A 20,805-nucleotide genomic window follows, 5' to 3' on the forward strand; every position below is an offset into this window, starting at 1 on the left:
CCCTGGCATATATACCCTATTATTATTCATTAATTAACGTTTTCTCTCATCTTTCCACTCGCCTTTCCTTATGTTTAATTTTTTTTTAATGTATTTCTAAATTTTCTTGCCTTTTTGGTCTCGCCCATTTTGGGGACTTCGGTGGTTGTTTCATGAAAGAAGGCCTAAAGAAAAGGTGATCTTCCTTCTTAGTGTTTTGGGGGTGCCCAAGTGTTAGCATTTTGAAATAGACCTTTCCTTGAAAACATGTGGTTTTGAGCCGAGGTACGAGTTGGAACAATGACTTCCATTTTCTTTATTCCTTATCCTTCTTGCTTGCGAACTGTAACGTCATCCAAAGTGTCAAAAACATGCATGACCGCTTGATGTGCATCAGGGTAACACTCAAAGTTGCGATTGAAAAAATCACAGCCACTATCTATCTATGGGGTTTCTTTTTTTTTTTTTCTTTCCTTAATCTTGATCTTATTTCCTTCTAACAAACAGATGCTTTCTTCTATTCCTTTGGATATTTTGTTGAACTAGACTTCTTAACCCCCAAAAAATTACATGCGTTTAAAAGTCACATGGCAAGAAGTACGTACAGGTATTAAAGAAGGAATGATGTTTGCCTTAAATAATCAGCGTCAATTATGCAAAGCATTTGCATTAATTACTTCTAAATCAAGAGGGATTTAATTCTTCTTAGGTAAGTTCACCTTCTGACTTAAGGGGCATCAGTCAGCTACTACTACATTCCGGATGATAGTTAATCGTGCAGTCGTAATCTTCTAAAAATTCCATCCACATTGGTTACTGGTAAAATGATTACCAACTTGCATGGCATGGATTTGAATATAGCTGATATAAAGACAAAGTTCAATCTCATCAAGTTGGGAAGAAAAGAAACATTGTTGATAACGAATAATGTAAGAGTGGTGGTGTTGCAGGTTTGTCACAATTTTAAAATTTGTAGTGCGACAGTACTCATAATTAATATAAGCATGGAAAAATAAAATAAAAATTACCGCTGCAATCAATAGAGCACGCTGAGCACATAAAATATCTTTAGAAGCTAGAAAGAAAAATTAATCTTATAATTAATTAGTATACAAACTAAGTAGCATGTCAAATTAATGGAAGTTAATTACTCGATATATTTTTTTTTTTTGTTTTTCCTTTTTTGGAGGGGAAGCTATAAAGCACAAATCAGGAATATATCACACATCCACTTCATGTGGAAGAGATTTTTATATATAGTAGTATATATGGCACGGTGCTTTTTATGGCAATATTCAAAGATCATGTCATCATTAAGCCTGGCCTTCGCAAGCAAAGCAATGAATACATCTTGTTTCCAGTAATTTATTCCACTGATCGCTAAGAAAGAAATCATGCGATTTTCCCACTAATTAATTGCATTCATTCCAATGGAAATGAATCCTACACATTAATTGCTTTGCACCAAATACCTTGACTGAAATAAATACTGTGTGCACATATATATATAAACCATATACTATGAGCTAGCGGCGCTCTATCATTATTTTCGCTCGTATATCAACAAATTAATATAAGTTTAATAATACCCTCTTGAGGAAGAAATTAATTATGAGTCTCATTTCTTCTAGATGCTCCGTTAACTAAATTTAGTCATAAAATAATTACCAATATCTCACCACTGATTACTCGAAACGAAGCCAAACATGATTTCAATTTCAAAACCCTTTCTTGGCAAAGGAGAGTAACTTTCATTCCGTAGTGACAGGCCGGCACCTTTATTGGGTGGTTTTTTAATTGTAATGCAGTCGAATTTAATTATGACAAGGATTTGTTAGGTAGCACTCCACATTGAAGAGAGAATATATTATGATAGACTAAAATGAAACTTGCTCCTCGGATCAGATCTTGGGAGCGAGCTGAATCATTAGTGGCCTAGGAATCTTATTTCGCTCTTGTCGATGTCTCATGATCAATCTGCAATACACAACAGGTAGATGAAAGAGTTCCGATAGCTCTTCACGAAGTGAAGTCTCTGCTTTGTTTGCTTTGACAATAATTCATTCAGATGTGATTGCTCTAATTAATTAATGGCGTATATCATACTGCTATTACTAGTTCACGGTCACGAACGCAATTAACTACCACATCCTTCTGTCTTTTCATTTCTTGGTTCTTTCCATTTAATTTCTTTCCCCTTTACAATAAATAAAGGGACAATAACGGAAAACCTCCTCTTCTTTAAGTGGAATTTATTGAGATATATTCGACCACGAGATGCAGGAATACAATGTTAACTTTGGCTAGCTAAGCTACAGTTAGTTCGGAGAATGTGTGTTCACAAAAAATGTAAAAATATTTTCTTGAAAAACTGCAACTCGAACAATTAGACTGTAAGTTGAAGTTGCAAAAAAATTAAACTGAATCCACACTTGAGTATACATTAGTGTTTTCCGTTGTTGATAAATTTACTAATAAATATTTGATGAGGGAAATTAGGTAATTTGGGAGAGATTAATTTATGGTTGAACAACTGGAACACAAATGTTTATATGTAATGTATCTATATATATATATGTGCATCAAAAAATCCTCTACCTACTCTAAGTTAGACTTCATCGGTCGGATCCGTATTGCGTTATTTCATTAAACATTTTGTCAACCGTGAAGAACATTTTGCGGATGCGGAATAATTCAAAGGCCTTCGTCAGTCGGAAAAGAAAATAGAAAAAAGATAACCAATAGCCCAATAGCATCAATGCCCCGTGCGCAAATAGGAGTTGTGTTTTGTCATGCAGCAGTTGGAAATGCGACAAATGGCCGACAGGTAGATGGGGGAAGCTGATGTATAAGGGCCTTAACGTGCTACCTCAGTGCCATCCGACGCTGAGATTCATCTCTTTGTAAGAATTATTATCCACACAACACAATCATTTCCTATATATATATGTATGTATGTATGTATTAATCTTCTGATAAACATCGTTTTCACCGAACACTACTGTTAATTAAAGAAAAGGGAGAGACGTATTCTCATTGGAGAAGAAAGGGATCAGGAAAGAAAAGGACATTAGTTTGCAGTTTTAGTTGGAAATTATTCAGTGCACAATAACCATCATGCTTGGCGGTATTATTCAGTACACTAAGAGAAGATGAACACTGAAAAAACTAGCTTTGAAAACTGTGGTACCGTAAAATTAGGATGAAGTCTCACAAGACAAATAGTAGTTTCAATCCCCACAATCCAAGATTTTCTTTAGTCCTCCCCCTCCCTCCCTCCCTCCCTCTCTCTCAGATAAAGAATAATACCGGTGTGTTTGTTTGGACAGGAGATTATATATTGGAAAAGAATTTTTAGAATAGTCGCATAGCCCGTGCACTGCATTTTAGGATAATATGATATACGTAAAATAAAAATTTATTAAAAACATAGTGGCATGATATATAGCTGCAGCGTAGGCTACTCGTGAGTGTGTGTGTGTGTGTAGTGTATTGCTATACACAGTTTTTATACGTACAAGTGTTGGTTCGTGTCACGTATTTACATGATGATAATGAAACTTGTGTTGACAATCCCAGCAGGATGAAAAGGGTATCCGCCCAACAGCACACGGTCGATTGTGATAAACTAAAAAGGCTAAAACAAAAATAACAAATGCACATGCATGCAGTGTCTTTGGATGACATTATGGGGCAATTGTGAAATGTGGGAGAAGCCAAGGGGCTTTTACGTTGATTCCTTGTTGGGTTGAGCTTGCTTGGTCTAATCAAACACAGCAAGTCTAGATAATAAAGCTGGTTAGATTTCTTTGTCTGCATATCTGATGCAATCAACATCAGAAAGAAATTTTGAAGAGAAAGCTTTTGTAGCCTTTTCTATCGCGGTCTTTCAGTTTCACATGAAAAAGGCAGATCACAAAAGAAGAGGAATATATCAAAGTCCAAACACCACTTCAACTATGACGCCTCCCGTTCCTTTTTAAATGTCACATTCAAACCTACAGCATCTCCCTATTTCACTTTACTTGTTGCTCGGAAGTGGATCCCCACCCCTCCCCCCTCTCTTTTTTTGAGTCAGTATATACACTAGCCCTCTACCACAGCCTCCTTAGGCTCCCCATCCCCCTAGATTAGGATAGAATAAATTATATAAATGTATCATTGCTGACAAAAATAAATAAATAAATAAAAACCCCACAAAAAATAAAAAATGTGAATCACAATTTACAATAACCGCTGAAAAAAGTGAATTAAACTAACCCCAGCACAAATTGCATTAAATCCTTCTCTGAACTACAGGCTGGGTGTTCAAACTAACCCCACCATCAATGAAAAAAAATTTAAAGTGATATCAGAGCATCTTTTTAATTTAGTCAGATCTGCGTACTCGTTAACCCCTTATAATGCTATCATTGCCGATTAAAAAAAAATGAAAAAAGGTGAATCACAATTTACAATGCCCATTTTGCTAAATGAATTTGACAGCAGGCCAGGGTAACGGGCATGGTCAGCATCGCGCTGCTCCAGTGGATTTGGAAGAAAGCGCTCGCCCCTTAGTCTTCTTGGCCCATTTGGCTTGCCCAATCAACAACCCGCCCAGCCACAGCAACCCCCATATTTGATACTTTTAAAACCTAGAAAATCCCCCCAAAAAAAAATGGAAAATGGAAAAGTATATACGTATTTCTTATTTTGGCTGGCATGATACTTTCAGCTAAGTAAGGTATGCTGAAACTTGGTTGTAGACTCCCACTTTCAAGTAGGTAATATTTTCGAAAGGGTTGGGATCTTCTTCGTTAAATTTCTCTCCATTGTTTATATCTTAATTTATATAATATTATAAAATTGTGTGATTGTGCCTTTATTTTTATTTTTTTTTAAATCTCTAAATCAACATACTAAAAAATGATATGTATTTTTTTTGACAGTATCTTGACATTCAATTTAAAATAAACATTTGAACAGTGAGATATGTATATATAGGTCAAAATTATGAAAATAATTGCAATGATTAATTAGACGGAAATACTTGGTCAATTTCATGCAAAATTTTATGTATAACTGACACAAGTAATGAAATATATTATAAATCGTGTTGATTTTCTAATATAATTTCTAAATTAATTTTATTAAGACGCAATCGATAGAATCTCTCTCCAATGCAATGCAATGGAGAGAAGTCTAATCTTTCTCAGAAAACCTCATTTCGAGAGTGCGTAGGACTCTACACAGCCATGCCGTAGAACCTTCTTTCTCAATTATTATAAGACGCTACACAACCTTCTCAATCATTTTCACTCAATCGATGGATATCCAAGATATACAAGGCCGACAAATTTTAAGCACGAATTTCAAGTTAACTCAATGATAATGCCATACAAAGTCCAAAAGATGACCTGGTACAACGTCTTGTTACAAAAACCAGAAAACTAAAGATAATAATGACACTCAGAACTAAGGATGAAATGTAAGGACGAAGGAAAGAAATGCACAAGCAACTGAATTAAGGACGGAATTAAAATTTTTTTTTTTTTTTAAAAGGAGTAAGGATGGAACGACAGTATATCTTTATATTCAAATCTAGCATGCTGGCAATATTGACAGTCCAGATACATGCACCTTGCAATAAAAAGATGGGATAATTGCAGAAACCTCCTTGAGGTTTCTGACACTTGCATTGACCTCACATGCGATTTGAAATATTGCACTGACCTCCCCTAAAATTATTATTCCTTTGCAAATTCAGTCCAAACGATTAAAATATTATTTTATGGAGTGAAATTAAAATTTTGTACCAGATTTGTCCTTTACGCTACATGTCCAATGAATGACAAAGTACTACAAACCAATTAACAATTAATAAACTTTTTCCAGTTGGTAATAATTAACAATCAGTTGGTAGCGATGACAGTATCACTACAGTGCGACGCGGTGAACAGTATCACTACAGTGCGGCACGGTGAACAGTGTCGCTACAGTAGCGATGAACAGTACTATGCTACAGTACCTTTTTTTTTTTGAATTGACACACAAACTGATTTGAAACAAGAGTATGTGACTCGAAACACAAAAGAAAAGAAAAGCATTCTGGTTGCACAAAAGAAAAAGAGAGAAAGAAAGAAAGAGGAACCAGAGTTGGATCACAAGAAATAAGAAACCTTCTTGAAATAGGCAACCTTCTTGACAAAGGAAACCCAAACCGCCTTGGATTTGCTAGGGCAAACCCTAGCCACCACCAAAGCTGTCCACTTCAGACTTCCCTTGCTTGAATTGGGGAAACCAGCCGCCAACACCAAAACACCCATAACCCAAAATCACCCACAAAAAAAATTTGATCCCAACTTCCAAAGAAAATTCGGCCGCAAGCAAAAAGTGGGTAAAGTCCTTCTAGGATACTAAATTTCCGCCATCTTGTTCTTGTGTCAATCGAACCTTGCGTTCTGTCCACACCACAAATTGGTATCTTGAGTCATTTTTACAGATTGCTAAAAGTGTCCAAAAGGAGTCCGTCCTGATCTAGTCTTAGAGTCCTTGTCGAAGTCAAACTTCCCCAACATTTGAGTCACCCTTTTGCGGACTAAATCAGAAAAAAATTCCAAAAAAATTCTTGCTTGTATAATTGCTATTTTGAGTCATCATTTAGACTTCAAATTTCCAGATTCTCATACACCACTTTTGGGGACAAACTTGGTTGACGTTTGGTTGAACTACTTGAGGGAAATTTCTGATTTCTTCAAGGGGGCAATCAAGGGTTTTGGAAGTGAATGGTGAGATCATTAGAGTGTTCTAAACACTTGAGGATACACGAGAGTGAGTGAAACACTTAAGGGAGCGAGTGAGGACTGTTCTACTAATTTTTGTTGAGTTTTGCAGGTAATAAAAGTATGAGACAAACGAATGCTCAACTGGAGTTTCACCATCTTGTGCCTAAAGGAATAAATACTGTGGCATTGCGTGAGATAACTGAGCAATTGGAAATCATAAAAAAAAAATGATTGGTTTTATACACGTTGCCATATCAAGGATAAAGTTTGCAGCTTAGCCATTGATAAGGGTTGTGAAGTTAATCTCGCAAGTACTGTCTTGGTTGAGAAATTGAATCTTCCAACCATTGATCATCTTCGACCTTACAAGTTGCAAAGTGATAGTGGTGATATTTGGATTACTAAGCACACACTTGTTCCTTTTCGTATTGGTCAATACGTGGATGAGGTGTTGTGTGATGTGGTTCCCATTCAAGTGACGCATGTGCTGTTGGGCCAATGGTGGATGTTTAATCGAGAAGTCAAATATGATGGATATACTAATAAGTATTCCTTCACATTTAATGGTCGTCGTACCAGGCTTGTGTCGCTTACCTCTAAGCAACTTTGTATTGATCTAGCATACATGAAAAGTGAGCATGAGCGTTATAGTATGAAGAAAGAGCTGGAGGAGAGAATTGTATCTGAAAAAGGTAAAATTCGAGGGAGTTGAAAAGGAGAAAGAGGTTGAGAATAATGAGGGGAAGAAGTCAGCTACTGAGCATGAGAAAGAGATAAAAAATTCTAAGAGTAAGCTGATTGCGAGAAAGGATGTGAGATCATATGTTTTTCCTAACGATCTTAACTCTACTTTGTTTAGTGTTTCTACTTTTATGCAGGTTAAGCAAGGAAAAATTGAATTGATCTTGGCATGTTCTATGCCTAAATCCATTGGTGAATATCAAACTTTTCATGGATTTTGCATCTTAGGTGTTGTATCCCTTTGTCATCCATTGATGTTCAACTTCAACCATGAGCCTGACTTGCTTGTTGGGAGGAATAATGAAGTTTCAAAGGGAGTTTCTACACTTGAAACTTGTTATAAATTTCCTTCTTATTTTGTTGGTGACAATCCTTTCCTCATTGGTCCAAAGTCTGATTCCTTACAACCTGATTTTATTCTTCAATTTGAAGGTTCAGAAGCTGCCTATCTCGATCTTACTCCATTTGTGCAAGATAGGCCATACCAACAACAACTTGCAATGAATTTTGTAACTTTGCAAAATCATGTCCGGGACTTTTCTAACCTGATTGAGCATCACTATGAAGATCCTTATCTTGTGAATGTGAATGGTAAGCTATCAAGTGATTTTATACCTACAAATGCTAATCGTGTGATTTATTGTGTAGGTCCAAATTCGACCATTCATGACACAGGACTGATTAGAGAGCTTTGGAGTGGTTGGAGTCAAGCCTTGAGTTTCCCATGGCAGATTGTGAGCATTTTCAAGCTGACCAAGAGACATGTGCACTGAATTACAATAATCATGACGTATGCAAGTATCATTCATTCTAAGCGAGCCAATATGTGGAGATTTGAAGTTTCATACTGCCAATTCTTGTAGTACTATTCATTTCCAAACACGATTTGAGGACAAATCTTTTTCAAGAGGAGGGGAATGATACGAAATATGGGCCGCTTATGGGCCATGTTTTGGGCTGCAAGAGATTGAATCTTTTAGTAATAGTTAGTAGTTTATTTTCTAGATTTCTATTTTATTTGCTAGGAATAAATTCGGTCCGAGACCTCATGTTGAGTTGGATCCGATTTATAGAGTCTAGGCTCACTATAACTTAAGTTGGTTAATTAGCTTTTATTGGGTTATGTTGGGCCAGCTTAAAGCCTTCATTGGATCAATTATAAGCTGACCATTAGATAGTGGATTTGAGTAGTGGAATTGGGCCAAGGGCCTAGCCTAGCCGAGTTAGGGTTTTGTCTTGTAAGGCTATATATAGCCTAGATTTTCATTCATTAGGGGACAGTTTTCAGATTTTATAAAACATATGTGAGTTTATTCACTCTCTCTTGTCTCAAGAGAATTTCCTTTGAATACTTGAGAATTAATCTCAAGTTGTTCAACGAACTTATCAATCAAGTAGTCTCCTTGATTGTGGCGTTCTTCTATCTATACTTTTGGTTCACTAAAGTGGCTAGTCGTGGGTTAAGGAATCTCCTTAGTTCGTGGCTCGTGATTCTAGAAGGGTCAAAGTTCCGCAAAACATCCCAACTTGGTGTTCGTCTAGATCCGTCTCACATCACTTTACGCTACATGTCCAATGAATGACAAAGTACTACAAACCAATTAACAATTAATAAACTTTAAAAAGTGTAGTTTATGGGCAAATACGCATTATTTATTTAAAGTACCAGCTCTCAAATGTGCACTGACAAAATTTTTTACATAAATCATTTGTACTCTCAAATATTTAATTTTTGTTAAATACAAAACCTATCAGTTTCCCTTTGCGTACAAATATTAATGTAACACTTTTTTAATTTTAGTTACAAACATTTATATATTTAACATAAATTAAATGATTCAGAATAAAATGCTCATAAAAAACCACTACTTTACTCATCTAATGGATGAAAGATATAAAGAATTAATATTTTACTGGCCATTTCTTTTTTTAAAAATATTTAATTTATATTAAATAGATAACCTACCGATTTTTTTTTTGTAAGAATATTACTGTGAGAACCCAAAAATTTTCACATTTTCTCAATATTATTTTATTCCTTTGCCTACATTTTATACTTTCCTTGGAAATATTAAAATTTCTATGCATTTTTACAAGTAAGTACAATTTTAAATTCATTTTTCTAGTATGAGTTAATGTATATTAAATTTGAGACGCATTATCGATGTGGGGCCCGCTGGTGTGATGCACGCAACATTTTTTTTACAACTAGTTGGTGAACTATGGAGTTAATTGCAAAGATTAAAAGTTATTGGGGCCACAGTGTGAGACTTAGCAAAGTAAGATATTAGTAACCTTGAAACTTCTAAGATCTTCCTAAACTTAAATTTGATTGGTGAAGGAAAAGTGACCTTTGACCTTAACTTAAATATCTAGGATATTAGCAAATGAGAAGGAAAATAAAGCAAAAACTCATAGAAAATAGAGAGAGAGGGCCGTGAGCCTTGAGGAAAACCAAGAGGAAAGAAAACTTCAATTGCATCTTGGGTTTGCTTGATTTAGTGAGAACAAAAAAAACTAAACCGATTAATCATTAGTTTGGAAGCTTGAGAAGTTTAAGGAACCAAAAATTTCAAGAAGTAGTGGAGGATCACTTTTGCAAGGTCTTGTCTTGAGGTATAATGGCTGATCACTCTTTCTTTCTCCATTAATCATGATTAAGTTGGGTATTAATGTTAGAGTTGTGCTTGTGATGCTTGTTTCAAATGGTTTTGATAATTAGAGGCAGGAATATTGAGTTAGGGTTTTGATTTATTTACTCATATTTCTTGTGGGTTAGGTGTTATATGGTATATAATCTTGTAAAGGAGAAGGTAGTGGTAATTTTAAGGTAAAAAAATGAATTATAGCTTGACTATAACAAAAGTCCAGATTTCTGGAAATTTAAGCTTCAGTTCTGCCCGGTTCTAGTTTGTGATGTTAGAGACCGAATTAAGCTTAGTATAAAACGTGAAAGTTGTAGAGAATAATGTTTTATAGTTGCCTGTAAAATTTCAGTTCAATCGGAGCAACGTAGCCTATAAAAAGACAAAAATACCCCTAACTCTCATAGGTTTAGTCCAGTGGACAATTTTGATATTTCACAACACTAACCATGTCTGTTCACCCTGATGTGTACTGAATTAGCCTTTGGCCAAAACATAAAAGTTGTAGTGTTATGTCTTAGCTTTCCAACGCCCCTAGAATCACCTCGTTTTGACTTCGTTATCTTGAGTTATTGTCGTTTACGCATAAGGCGGTTAACAAGCCCGAATGTGAGATTCTGGTTCTGTAAATGGCAATTTTGACTTAGATACACTACAAACTGGACTGAGTGGTCTTCATCAAAGTTGTAGACCTTTATCTTAGCTTCGAAACGGTATAAATTTCACCCCAATCTGATAAGCGTAGATTCATTTGTGTCCGTTACGCAAAACAACGTCAAATCTATTTTTTGTTTCTTGACTCAACCTTCATTTCCGCACATGCTCCTAGCTTGATTTTGTACTTGTATGACTTGGAGCCTATGGAATGGCTATTGAAATGAGATGATTTTGTATATGACTTTGGGTTTGATTGAGCAAAAGAATGAAACCATAAATGGTTAGAAAATAGGTAAATACAAAGGGCGTGCTGCCCAAATTTACGCTCGAGAACTAGGTCGATATACTTGCGACTTGAGTAAGGCTTGAGAGCGAATATCACGTGAACCATCTAGGGTATTTATGTTTTCTTTGCCACTTAGACTCAAATAGTGATTTTAAAGTTTTACAAGTGAGTCTAAATTTTACAAATATTTTACTTATATCTTTTGATTTCAATGTACTCTTTTCACTACCAAAACCATATTTATACTTTGTACTAGTACGTATTCGACTTGTCTTTGACTCACTTACATCTTTGATGGTTGAAGTATAATGTGTTCGTTTGATTATTAGGGTTCCTTGGTGATTGAGAGTATTATCCGAAAGGAAACTTTGGACGTTATTTTGCTTAAATAGGTGAGTTTTCCTTATTGTTATGTTACCCTTGACTATATGCCTTGTTCCATGTTATGGATATTTGATTGAATGTTTGCATGTTAAATGCTTTCAATGATTGTTAAAAACGAGTTTTTTAGGCGAGTGTGTACTTTATCGCACTCGACCTAAATGAATGTGAAATTTTCAATGATTGAATAATTATATATGCATGAATATAAGCCACTGGCCCTGCCCTTCGTTACTGATCGAGTCGAGCCAGAAACGGATTCGGTTGGGCAATTTAGTGACCCTAGGTGAACGTTTGGTATACTCAAATATTACCTTGTTATCGGGTGGAGTCCGGCCAACGTCCGAAAGGGGGTGAAATGAAATGAATAAACGAGTGGCAATGAATGAAATGAAGGGTTTTACTTATCAAAATGCATTTTCAAATAATTGGAGAAATAAGAGAAATGACAGGAGAATGAACGAACGAACGAACGAACGAATGGCTTCTTGTGAGCCCGTATCCTTTTAATGAATGTGTTATTATTGCTTTCCATTGTAAATGTTTCTTGAACTATTGATACTCTATGATTTATATATTTAATTGATTGTTTGATTATGTGTTCGGAACCTCACTGAGTTTTTAGCTCATTCTTTTAGTTTTATTTTCCTTAACAGGGAACGGCGAGCAGGATGAGAGCTCTGTATAGATTAACCTAGTCTAGTTCTTTGATTTTGTAATGGTTTTCGTCCTAGTGCTTTGCACGGGTTGGATGTGTGGTGAATTGAGAACCTTTGTATATTTGATGTTTGTACTCCCTTTTGAGATAGTGATGTACATAAGTTTTGCTTTAAATTTTGGATCGTCGTTATATTTATTTTTGTGGGTTTATTCTGATTTTGTTTGAGGGTTGAAGTGAACGACTGAGTTTCGACGAGAGTTGGGCAGGCGGTCCGCCGAACCCTTTGGTTCACCTTAGGGGGAGGTGGGGCTGTCACAATTACTGTAACACTTTTTGAATTTTACTTACAAACATTTATATATTTATCATAAATTAATATTTGAGAGCCGGTACATTAAATGGGTAATGCGTATTTACTCATAAACTACACCCCTTAAAGTTTATTAATTATTAATTGATTTGTAGTACTTTGTCATTCATTGGACATGTAGCACAAAAGGTAAATTCGCTACAAAATTCTAATTTCACTCCCTAAAATAATATTTTAATCGTTTGGACTGAATTTGCAAAGGAATAGTAAGTTCAGGGGAGGTCAATGCAATATTTCAAACCGCATGGGAGGTTAGTGCAAGTGTTAGAAATCTCATGGGAGGTTTCTGCAATTATCCCATAAAAGATTACATAGAAAGTACATGTACGAGGAACTAAGAAGAAAAGGTAGACAACCATGTGTACAAATTAAGCTGACCATCATGGAGAGTCAACAACATTTGCTAGTGCATCTTAAGTTTCAATGGATGCAAACATTCTCACAAACTCCTGTCTCAGCCCAACTAAAGATCAATGTTTCTATCTAGCCCTTAGAAAGTTACTGAAATTTTCGCATATAACTGAGTAGAGGACGATATCAACAACGTTGCAATACTTGCAGAATGTACATTCAAACATTTGACAAAACAAACATATATACCACACTTGTCAATGTACCCCTCTAATTTATACCTACCCAGCATGGGAAGCTGGCAATTGTGGTGAACTCCTGATTGATGCCATTGCAGAATCTAAAACTTGGGCTTCATCCTTAATTTTCTAGTAGATATCACCTATGTAGAAATGTCTTGTCCTAAACAAAACAAACAAAACAAGACATCCAAACAATGTGGCAGCAGTTATTATCTCAAAAGATCACCTGCAACATTCCATGCCCTGGCATGTTAAACTTTCCCAACTTTCCTAGCAAGTCCCAATGTTGCCATTTGCTTCATAGCCACCTTGTCATAGAGATAGCCCGCCACTCTCAACATTCAATAGGTAACCGCCAAATAGGCTAGCCCCGACACCTAAATATTGTAAAATGATATCGCTGCTTCTGCTCTAATTGCTTATAGTAGTACTAAACAACTATTAATGTGTTGATAACTAAAACAACCTTTTCAATAAGTTTATGGATTTAAGTACACGATTAGTACTAGCTCAACTCCTCAAACATTTAGTACAAGAATTCTAGAAAAGGAAGAAAGAAAAAAAAAAGAATTTGAAAAAATTGATTGCCGTGCTTGGGGGCATATTGCTGCTTTCTAAATGATTGGGACTGAAACACAACTATTTAAAATATGAGGAACCTTTCTAGCAATTTATCCCAAAAAGGGCCAGTCCTCAGCTTATGTCACTAGGGTTTAATAAGGATTGGCAGCCTTGTATATATCTTCCCCGCTCTCTCTATTTGTTCTCCGCAATAGGACCGCGACTGCTTATCGCCCCGACGGGTGTTTCTCCGGTGAGCGTTTGAGAAGACGACGTTAACATTGCTGATCTTTGTTTTATTAATTATTAATTTATTTTTTTCTTAACTTTAATTTAGAGGTTGTGCAGAGATTTAATACTATGGCGGAAGAGGAGCCGAAGCCGTTGAATTACATACCAGAGGTGATATTGAAGAAGAGGAAAAACAATGAGGAGTGGGCGATTAGGAGAAAGCAGCAGTTGGAGCAGAGAGTTAAGAGGCTCAAGTCGGATAATTTCGTTATTAAGAAGCCTGAACAGTTCATCCGAGAATATCGCGACAGGGTAATTTCGCTCTTAATTTCTTGCTTTTAAGGTACTAAATTTTGTTATAGTTGTTCAATTCGTAATACTACCACTATTACTTGATCTCTGTTTCCTGTGAGTACAAAGAAGTTTGTAATACCACTATTAGCTTCAGAATTGATGTTTAACACAAGACTTTCTCCTAGCTGTCCTTTGATTTTTTGAGCATACCGGATTTGGTATTTGGAAAATTTGAGCTTTCGAAGATTCTTCATGTATTAGTCCCAAACGAGTGTGTTTACATGAGGTTTTCTTCGTATTTGTGATCTGTGGCAATGAAGTTATGAATGCAAAAAACTTTGGACTATGATCTTGTCCTTGGGAAAGCTGTAATAATTGAATGCCCTTCTATTATGATCTGAAATGACTTCGTCCTCCTGTGTTGTGTGACATATGGGATGTAATCTAGTTTACCAAATTTGAAGAACAAAAACAGCGGAAAGAGGGTAGAAAGGGGTTCTTTTTTTCAGGTTTTTTTTGGGGGGGGGGGGGGGAGGGGGAGTGGGAGGGGGACAAATGAAAATGCCAATTAGCAGAGCAAATGCATCAAATTTTATAAATGATGAATCACTTGCATTGAAGGTTGGCAACAGTACCCATATAGTGATTCTCCGTGCCTTTCAAATTCACTCAGTTTTGATTATGGCCTCGAACAAATCACTACATTTTTCAAATCTCCCCCACCCCCTGTCCATGTGCATTAGTGTTGTTAGTCATCTGACTATAGTCTGCAGTTGAGTTATGGCCTTCTGATCTAATTCCAATGAATGCTATGTCATACATGTTAGAGCCACTGAAAAGCTTTGAGTACTCATTTGGTGGACATGGCTCCCTATAGTATTTTGGGTTGTACCACTTCTTTTCCGTTGCTATCCAGCAGCAGAATGTTATTGAGTTATGACCTTAAATTTCATTGACAAACTTTTCTTCTATCTGCCTATATTCTGGATGCTTGGTTATGATTTGCTAAAATTCTTACAGTGAAATATTGGTGTCCATTGAGCTGCTAATTGGGAGGGGGACAAATGAAAATGCCAATTAGCAGAGCAAGTGCATCAAATTTTATAAATGATGAATCACTTGCATTGAAGGTTGGCAACAGTACCCATATAGTGATTCTCCGTGCCTTTCAAATTCACTCAGTTTTGATTATGGCCTCGAACAAATCACTACATTTTTCAAATCTCCCCCACCCCGTCTATGTGCATTAGTGTTGTTAGTCATCTGACTATAGTCTGCAGTTGAGTTATGTCCTTCTGATCTAATTCCAATGAATGCTATGTCATACATGTTGGAGCCACTGAAAAGCTTTGAGTACTCATTTGGTGGACATGGCTCTCTATAGTATTTTGGGTTGTACCACTTCTTTTCCGTTGCTATCAGCAGCAGAACGTTATTGAGTTATGACCTTAAATTTCATTGACAAACTTTTCTTCTATCTGCCTATATTCTGGATGCTTGGTTATGATTTGCTAAAATTCTTACAGTGAAATATTGGTATCCATTGAGCTGCTTTCAATATTTGTATTATCCTGCCTCTCATGTCTCATATGTTGAAGCTAATTTTAGTTGGAAAACTGCAGCTTCAGAAACCAGCGCTTTTTGTCACCTGCATGTACTGTTGTGTTGATAGGCTAATATATTTGTCATTTGCTGTTTGGCCAGGAGATGGACCTTGTCCAAATGAAAAACAGGAAGAAGCAACATATAAGGAGTGGCGTGATACCCGACTCCAAGCTTCTATTTGTCATACGCATAGGAGGGTGGGTATCTAGACATCTTATTCACTTCCAATTAGTCAATACAATGATCTATTAGATCTTGTCCTTGGACATTAATGAGTTAATTGGGGTGCCTTTAAAATTGTACATCAATTCGCCATTTTTTATTTGTTTCAGAAAGAATGATATGCATCCAAACACACGGAAAGTTTTGTATTCCTTGAGACTGAGGAGAGTATTTAATGGTGTCTTTCTCAAGGCGAATGGAAGGATAATGGAGATTTTGAAGAAAGTGGAGCCTTACATCACTTATGGGTATGCCAAAGCTGAACCGTATTGCTGCTGATTCATATGAAGTTACAGGCTATACCTAATAGCATGTGAATTCTGTTATGTTTTTATTGAGTTGGACGTATATCTGCTCCTTTTAGAGGTCTGCTTGACATGCTGACTTGAAACAAATGATTGGCTTATCCCTGATAAAACCTGGGGACAATTGATTGACTGTACTTGCTCGCAACTGCCCACCTTGATTTGCTGCATGTCACCTCTTTTTTGAGTTCAATCTTCCTCCAGTTCTCTGTTATCGTTCTTGAAATCTAATTGCTTGACAACTATGTGTTGTGTAACTTTGTGAGAATTTAGCTTTTTTTGCTGGCAAATACATCTGTTCTCATCTTTACACGAGGTGGTTGTCCAAATAACTTGTTGCAATTCTGCAATTTCAGTAAAAGATTGTTAGCTGCACATAAGCATACTGAATACAGGTTATATTTCTGTTCTTGTTTTGCGTCCGCTGGCTTCTCAGAAATACATGTTCACTTATAGGTATCCTAATCTGAAGAGTGTGAAGGATTTGATATACAAGAAAGGCGTGGCAAAATTTGAAAAACAGAGGGTTCCTTTAACTGACAACAACATTGTTGAACAGGTATGAGAGAGAGATCACTTCTTTGTTGCTTGGGTCCTGTCTGTAGTTGCTTATTAAGATTAGCAATAATGCGTTTCAATAAATTTTTGCAGGCATTGGGCCAGTTTAACATAATATGCTTAGAAGATATTGTAAATGAGATCACAAATGTCGGCCCACACTTTCAGGAGGTCTCTAGTTTTCTTTGCCCTTTTACTCTCAACAAGCCTGTAAAGGCATTGCAGGGCAAGAGGAGACGATACAAGGACGGTGGGGATTCTGGAAATCGTGAGGATGACATCAATGAGCTGCTTCGCAAGATGAATTAACACGTTGATGGAGTTCCTTATCTAGATATTAAGTCGGCGAGCTGATTTTTTTTTTTTTTTTTTTTGGGAATTAACCAGTTGAAGTACTTTAAAAGCTTTGGAGCATGTAGCTGTAATTCTTTGTTCCGTTAATTAAGGAATGCGTATCATGTAGTAATATAAGGATTTTGTCTTGAATGCAGTTACACGGTAATAGAATGGAATTTATCATTGTAGTATTCTTGGTTAACAACTATACTAATCTGAAAGTAATGAATGATCGGAAAAGAAAAATGGAGTAATTTGTGGTCCAGTTACAAAATGATTGTATGAGAAGTAAAATTTTAAACATAGCCTCAGGCTACGATTGGCTATTTTCTGCATTCAGAAGATGTGAGCTAGCAAGTAACCAATTTTCGCACACAGGCCAAGAATGAAGTAGTGAAACTTGCCCTGTAGCCGCGGCATGTCATTTGAAAGTGTCCGCCAGATGGAACCTTTGTGCCGAACGAATACGATGCTGTGGTGTACGTTACGCCAGGATTCGTGGACGTCCAAGCTCTTGAAGCCGAAAGCCTGAATCATTGCGCCATTTAGATTTAGGTGTACATCATTATGTTGTTTGTTGTTGAACTTTGGCTGGACGGCATGCAAACGGTTAACCTTAATCAAAACGAATAGCAGCTTATACGAATGCTCTGGTGTTTGACATGGAACACGGTGATGACTGGTTGGCCCTAGACAAACTCTACCACGTCCTGTTCGGCTTCTGCGCCACCATCATTTTCACTCTCCTTGCTTCCCGGACCCGCTACGCTTTCATCCGCAACCGTTCAACCTGGGTTGGGTCCGTACTTGCATTGATGGCTGGCGCCTCCAAGGAGGTTGCGGACGAGATGGGCTACTTCAAGTCCGCCGGTGCTTCAGCCAAAGATGCTGTCGCCGACCTCTTCGGGACTTTAATTGCTGTTTTTGCTCTTTGGTTGACTGAATCATTTAATATCCCGGCGGGACTCGGATCTGATTATTCGGATCAAGTTAAAAGGGTCGAGATGGTTTGAGATTGACCTCGTCAGGTGCAAAGAGGACGTAAAGCTGTCCACTTGTGAAGGAATCATCTGTCAGGTTAGCTGGATTCATTTGATGGGTGTTTTTCGTTGCTCAGAAATTCCAAATTAATATGCAGTTTTCCTCATCTTTTTGTGATGGTTGCTTCTGTTGATGAAGGATGTGAAGTTCCAAATTCGTGGATGCACTTAACTGTAGAGGTAATGGCTACGTGATTTAATCTGTATTCTGAATGATTTGATATTTGGCCATTTCAGATGACTTTACCCATTTATTCTCTCTTTCGAAGTCGGTAATTTTAGATGATATCCTCTGTATGCATATCTGTTCATTTGGAATTCATAGAGGGGTCAATTAGTTTTCATGAAGGGGTAAAGGTGACGACTTTGTTGATTGGTTTTCATGAATTTGCTACGTGACTAGCTGTTTGATTTTTAACCTGTCTTAGAACTGAAAGTATATATGCTGTGGTAAAAGTTAGATTATTCCACCAATAAAGTGTGTTGTGTGTCGTTTGTATAGACACTTCGGTGTCGTTTATTTCACGAGGATCTTCGGGAATGTGCATCCCCTTCCAATAACAGGGCTGTTAAAGGTAAACTCATGGTTTGGAGTGACATAGGAAGTGATTATTATTGTTAATTATTGTTTAAAAGTGATACAATTTGGGTGAAACTTGAAGGACACCTAAATGATGCTGCATTGCTGTCCATCAACGATGTTGATTTCGTGGAACTGCAGTGCACTTGTTTGGTTGTTACTCATCCTCCTTCGGGAGATGTAAACACACCATAAACAGGATTGACACTGATGTAAACTGTTTTTTAAGAAAATACTGTGGCTGACCTCATAACAATCAGTTGCATCTTAGAAACTCCCATTTTTTATTTATTTGTTTGTTTAGAAACTCCATGTTATTGGTCCAGTATTTGTCCATTCTTGAAAACTAGTCTCCTTAGCATTCACAGACTTGTGCTTTATTCAAACTAGTGATCGATGCACACTCGATGTGTGTGCAATCTTGGTACTTTGTTGCTATTTCTAGCCAAATCATCAGCCTTTCCTACCTATTTAATCTGATGTAACCTGAAAATTCTGGGTGAGGTATGGTAAAACAACGAATAGGCTGAGATGAGATGTTTGGAGCAACACTTGATCTGTTGCACTGCGTTCTGGGATAAATGCTGAAGCATGTAGCTGGTCTTGTTGCAGGTGTTGTTGAGTTGCAGAAATGGTGGCTGTGACAATGGTTTGTTGGTCTCCTCATGGTTGGACAGTTACGCCATCAAGGATTGGCTGAAGCAGCATAACAATCTGAGAATCTGGTTTGGAGTTCATACGCAGGACTTAACGAATTGACATCGTATAATCCTCCGGCTATGTGCATTATCTAATTCTGGCAGCCGATTTCGGACACACGCATCTGCTTTGTAATGACTTCAATATCTCTACTGCTCCCCTTGAACTACATCGCCAACTGGATTGCGTTCCAGTGTTATCCTTTTCCACCCTGTCCTACAAATCTTTCAACCGCGATAGATCTTCATACCCATCGTGCAGTTCTGCAGGGAGTAATAGAGGCCATGGACTCAAAGGCTTCTGCAATAGCCTCCTCTTTGGGTGGACTCTTATGATTCTTGTACTTCGGGGTGGATCTAGATACCTTTTTTTTTTCAGTTGGTTCAATGTTTGCTAAAACGCAGAGAATATCTCATCACTTTCTTAAGAAATTTGTCAAGCAAATGCCTTAAATTCGTTTCTTTAATCGTTTAATTCCACCCTTAGCACCAAGGCTTGTTTTTGGCACGAGACAGCTGGGCCGCTCTCAAAAATCTCCCAGAGCTTGCCTCATCTAGCAACAAGAAGGATGGCAAATTGGCAAGACTTGAACTGATAATTTTCATGGTATTAATTCTTACCATTTTGTCACAATGAGACAATTCATAGATACAGGCAACGATGCTAGCAAGACTCGAACTAATGATCTTACAATACAGCTCTTAAATTCTTTCAACTAAATAAACTAGAATTGAAAATCTCACAATACAGTTGTTGCTTCCTTTTCATCTAAGCTATGCATATCCTCTCATGTGCCAAAGCAAAAATACAAATTTGGAATTTTAGCCCCGTAGAATAATCATCTATTTATGAAACATTATACTAGCTAGACTATGTGATGAAAAAAAAAAGAAAAAGCCAGGCTATACGATGGATGAGCTTAAACTCTAATTTTTCAATTTTATAACTCTAATTTCGCTTTGATGACATTTTTTTTTTTGGGCGAAAGTAGTTCAACAGAAAATTAAACAAAAAAAAAGGGTGGTAAGTAGGGATGTACGCGAATAGCTTGGTCAATGACTTGGTTTAAACTCGATCAAACTGAGTTCGAACTAAGTCTCGAACTACTTGAATACACATTCGAGTCGAGTTCAAGTCAGAATTTTGCAGCTCATTGGGCCGTATAATTTAAATAATATATATGTATTATAATTATAAAATAACCATTATGGATATAATTTATACTGAATTTACAAGTAAGGTGTCGAGTCAAAAAAGCTTGATTGCTCGACTAGATATGACTTGACTAAAGGTCGAA

The 20,805-nt window shown here is 36.8% G+C and overlaps 1 protein-coding gene, 1 long non-coding RNA gene and 2 other non-coding genes across 5 annotated transcripts; all 4 read left to right on the forward strand.

Annotated features, from left to right (window-relative positions):
- The first annotated feature begins 13,741 nt into the window (after positions 1–13,741).
- On the forward strand, positions 13,742–17,380 carry LOC113740028 (large ribosomal subunit protein uL30y-like). Of its 2 annotated transcripts, none has more exons than XM_027267518.2 (6): positions 13,742–13,891; positions 13,987–14,181; positions 15,868–15,965; positions 16,101–16,238; positions 16,752–16,854; positions 16,947–17,380. In XM_027267518.2, the coding sequence occupies exons 1-6, from the start codon at positions 13,778–13,780 to the stop codon at positions 17,160–17,162; spliced, it is 864 nt and encodes a 287-aa protein (XP_027123319.2). In that variant the 5' UTR covers positions 13,742–13,777; the 3' UTR covers positions 17,163–17,380. The 2 variants fall into 2 exon arrangements, with proteins under 2 accessions (XP_027123319.2, XP_027123320.1); XM_027267519.2 differs by having other exon boundaries at positions 13,778–13,891; positions 13,976–14,181.
- LOC113740516 (small nucleolar RNA snoR86) lies at positions 14,738–14,869 on the forward strand. Its single transcript, XR_003460511.1, has one exon. It is a non-coding gene; the product is annotated as a small nucleolar RNA snoR86 (small nucleolar RNA).
- Positions 15,247–15,378, forward strand: LOC113740517 (small nucleolar RNA snoR86). The gene has a single exon (XR_003460512.1). It is a non-coding gene; the product is annotated as a small nucleolar RNA snoR86 (small nucleolar RNA).
- Positions 17,381–18,130: 750 nt separating the features above from the next.
- LOC113741954 (uncharacterized) lies at positions 18,131–19,713 on the forward strand. The gene is made up of 3 exons (XR_003460759.2): positions 18,131–18,266; positions 18,369–18,409; positions 19,422–19,713. It is a non-coding gene; the product is annotated as an uncharacterized lncRNA (long non-coding RNA).
- The last annotated feature ends 1,092 nt before the right edge of the window (positions 19,714–20,805 follow it).

The sequence above is a fragment of the Coffea arabica genome, chromosome 4c, assembly GCF_036785885.1.
Source record: "Coffea arabica cultivar ET-39 chromosome 4c, Coffea Arabica ET-39 HiFi, whole genome shotgun sequence".
In the NCBI taxonomy this organism is placed as follows: Eukaryota; Viridiplantae; Streptophyta; class Magnoliopsida; order Gentianales; family Rubiaceae; genus Coffea; species Coffea arabica.

Coding starts and splice junctions, on each gene's coding strand:
- LOC113740028 (XM_027267518.2), top strand. CDS start 13,778: ATGTCACTAGGGTTTAATAAGGATTGGCAGCCTTGTATATATCTTCCC. Junction 15,966..16,100: donor TTTGTCATACGCATAGGAGG/GTGGGTATCTAG, acceptor TATTTGTTTCAG/AAAGAATGATATGCATCCAA. Junction 16,855..16,946: donor ACAACAACATTGTTGAACAG/GTATGAGAGAGA, acceptor AAATTTTTGCAG/GCATTGGGCCAGTTTAACAT.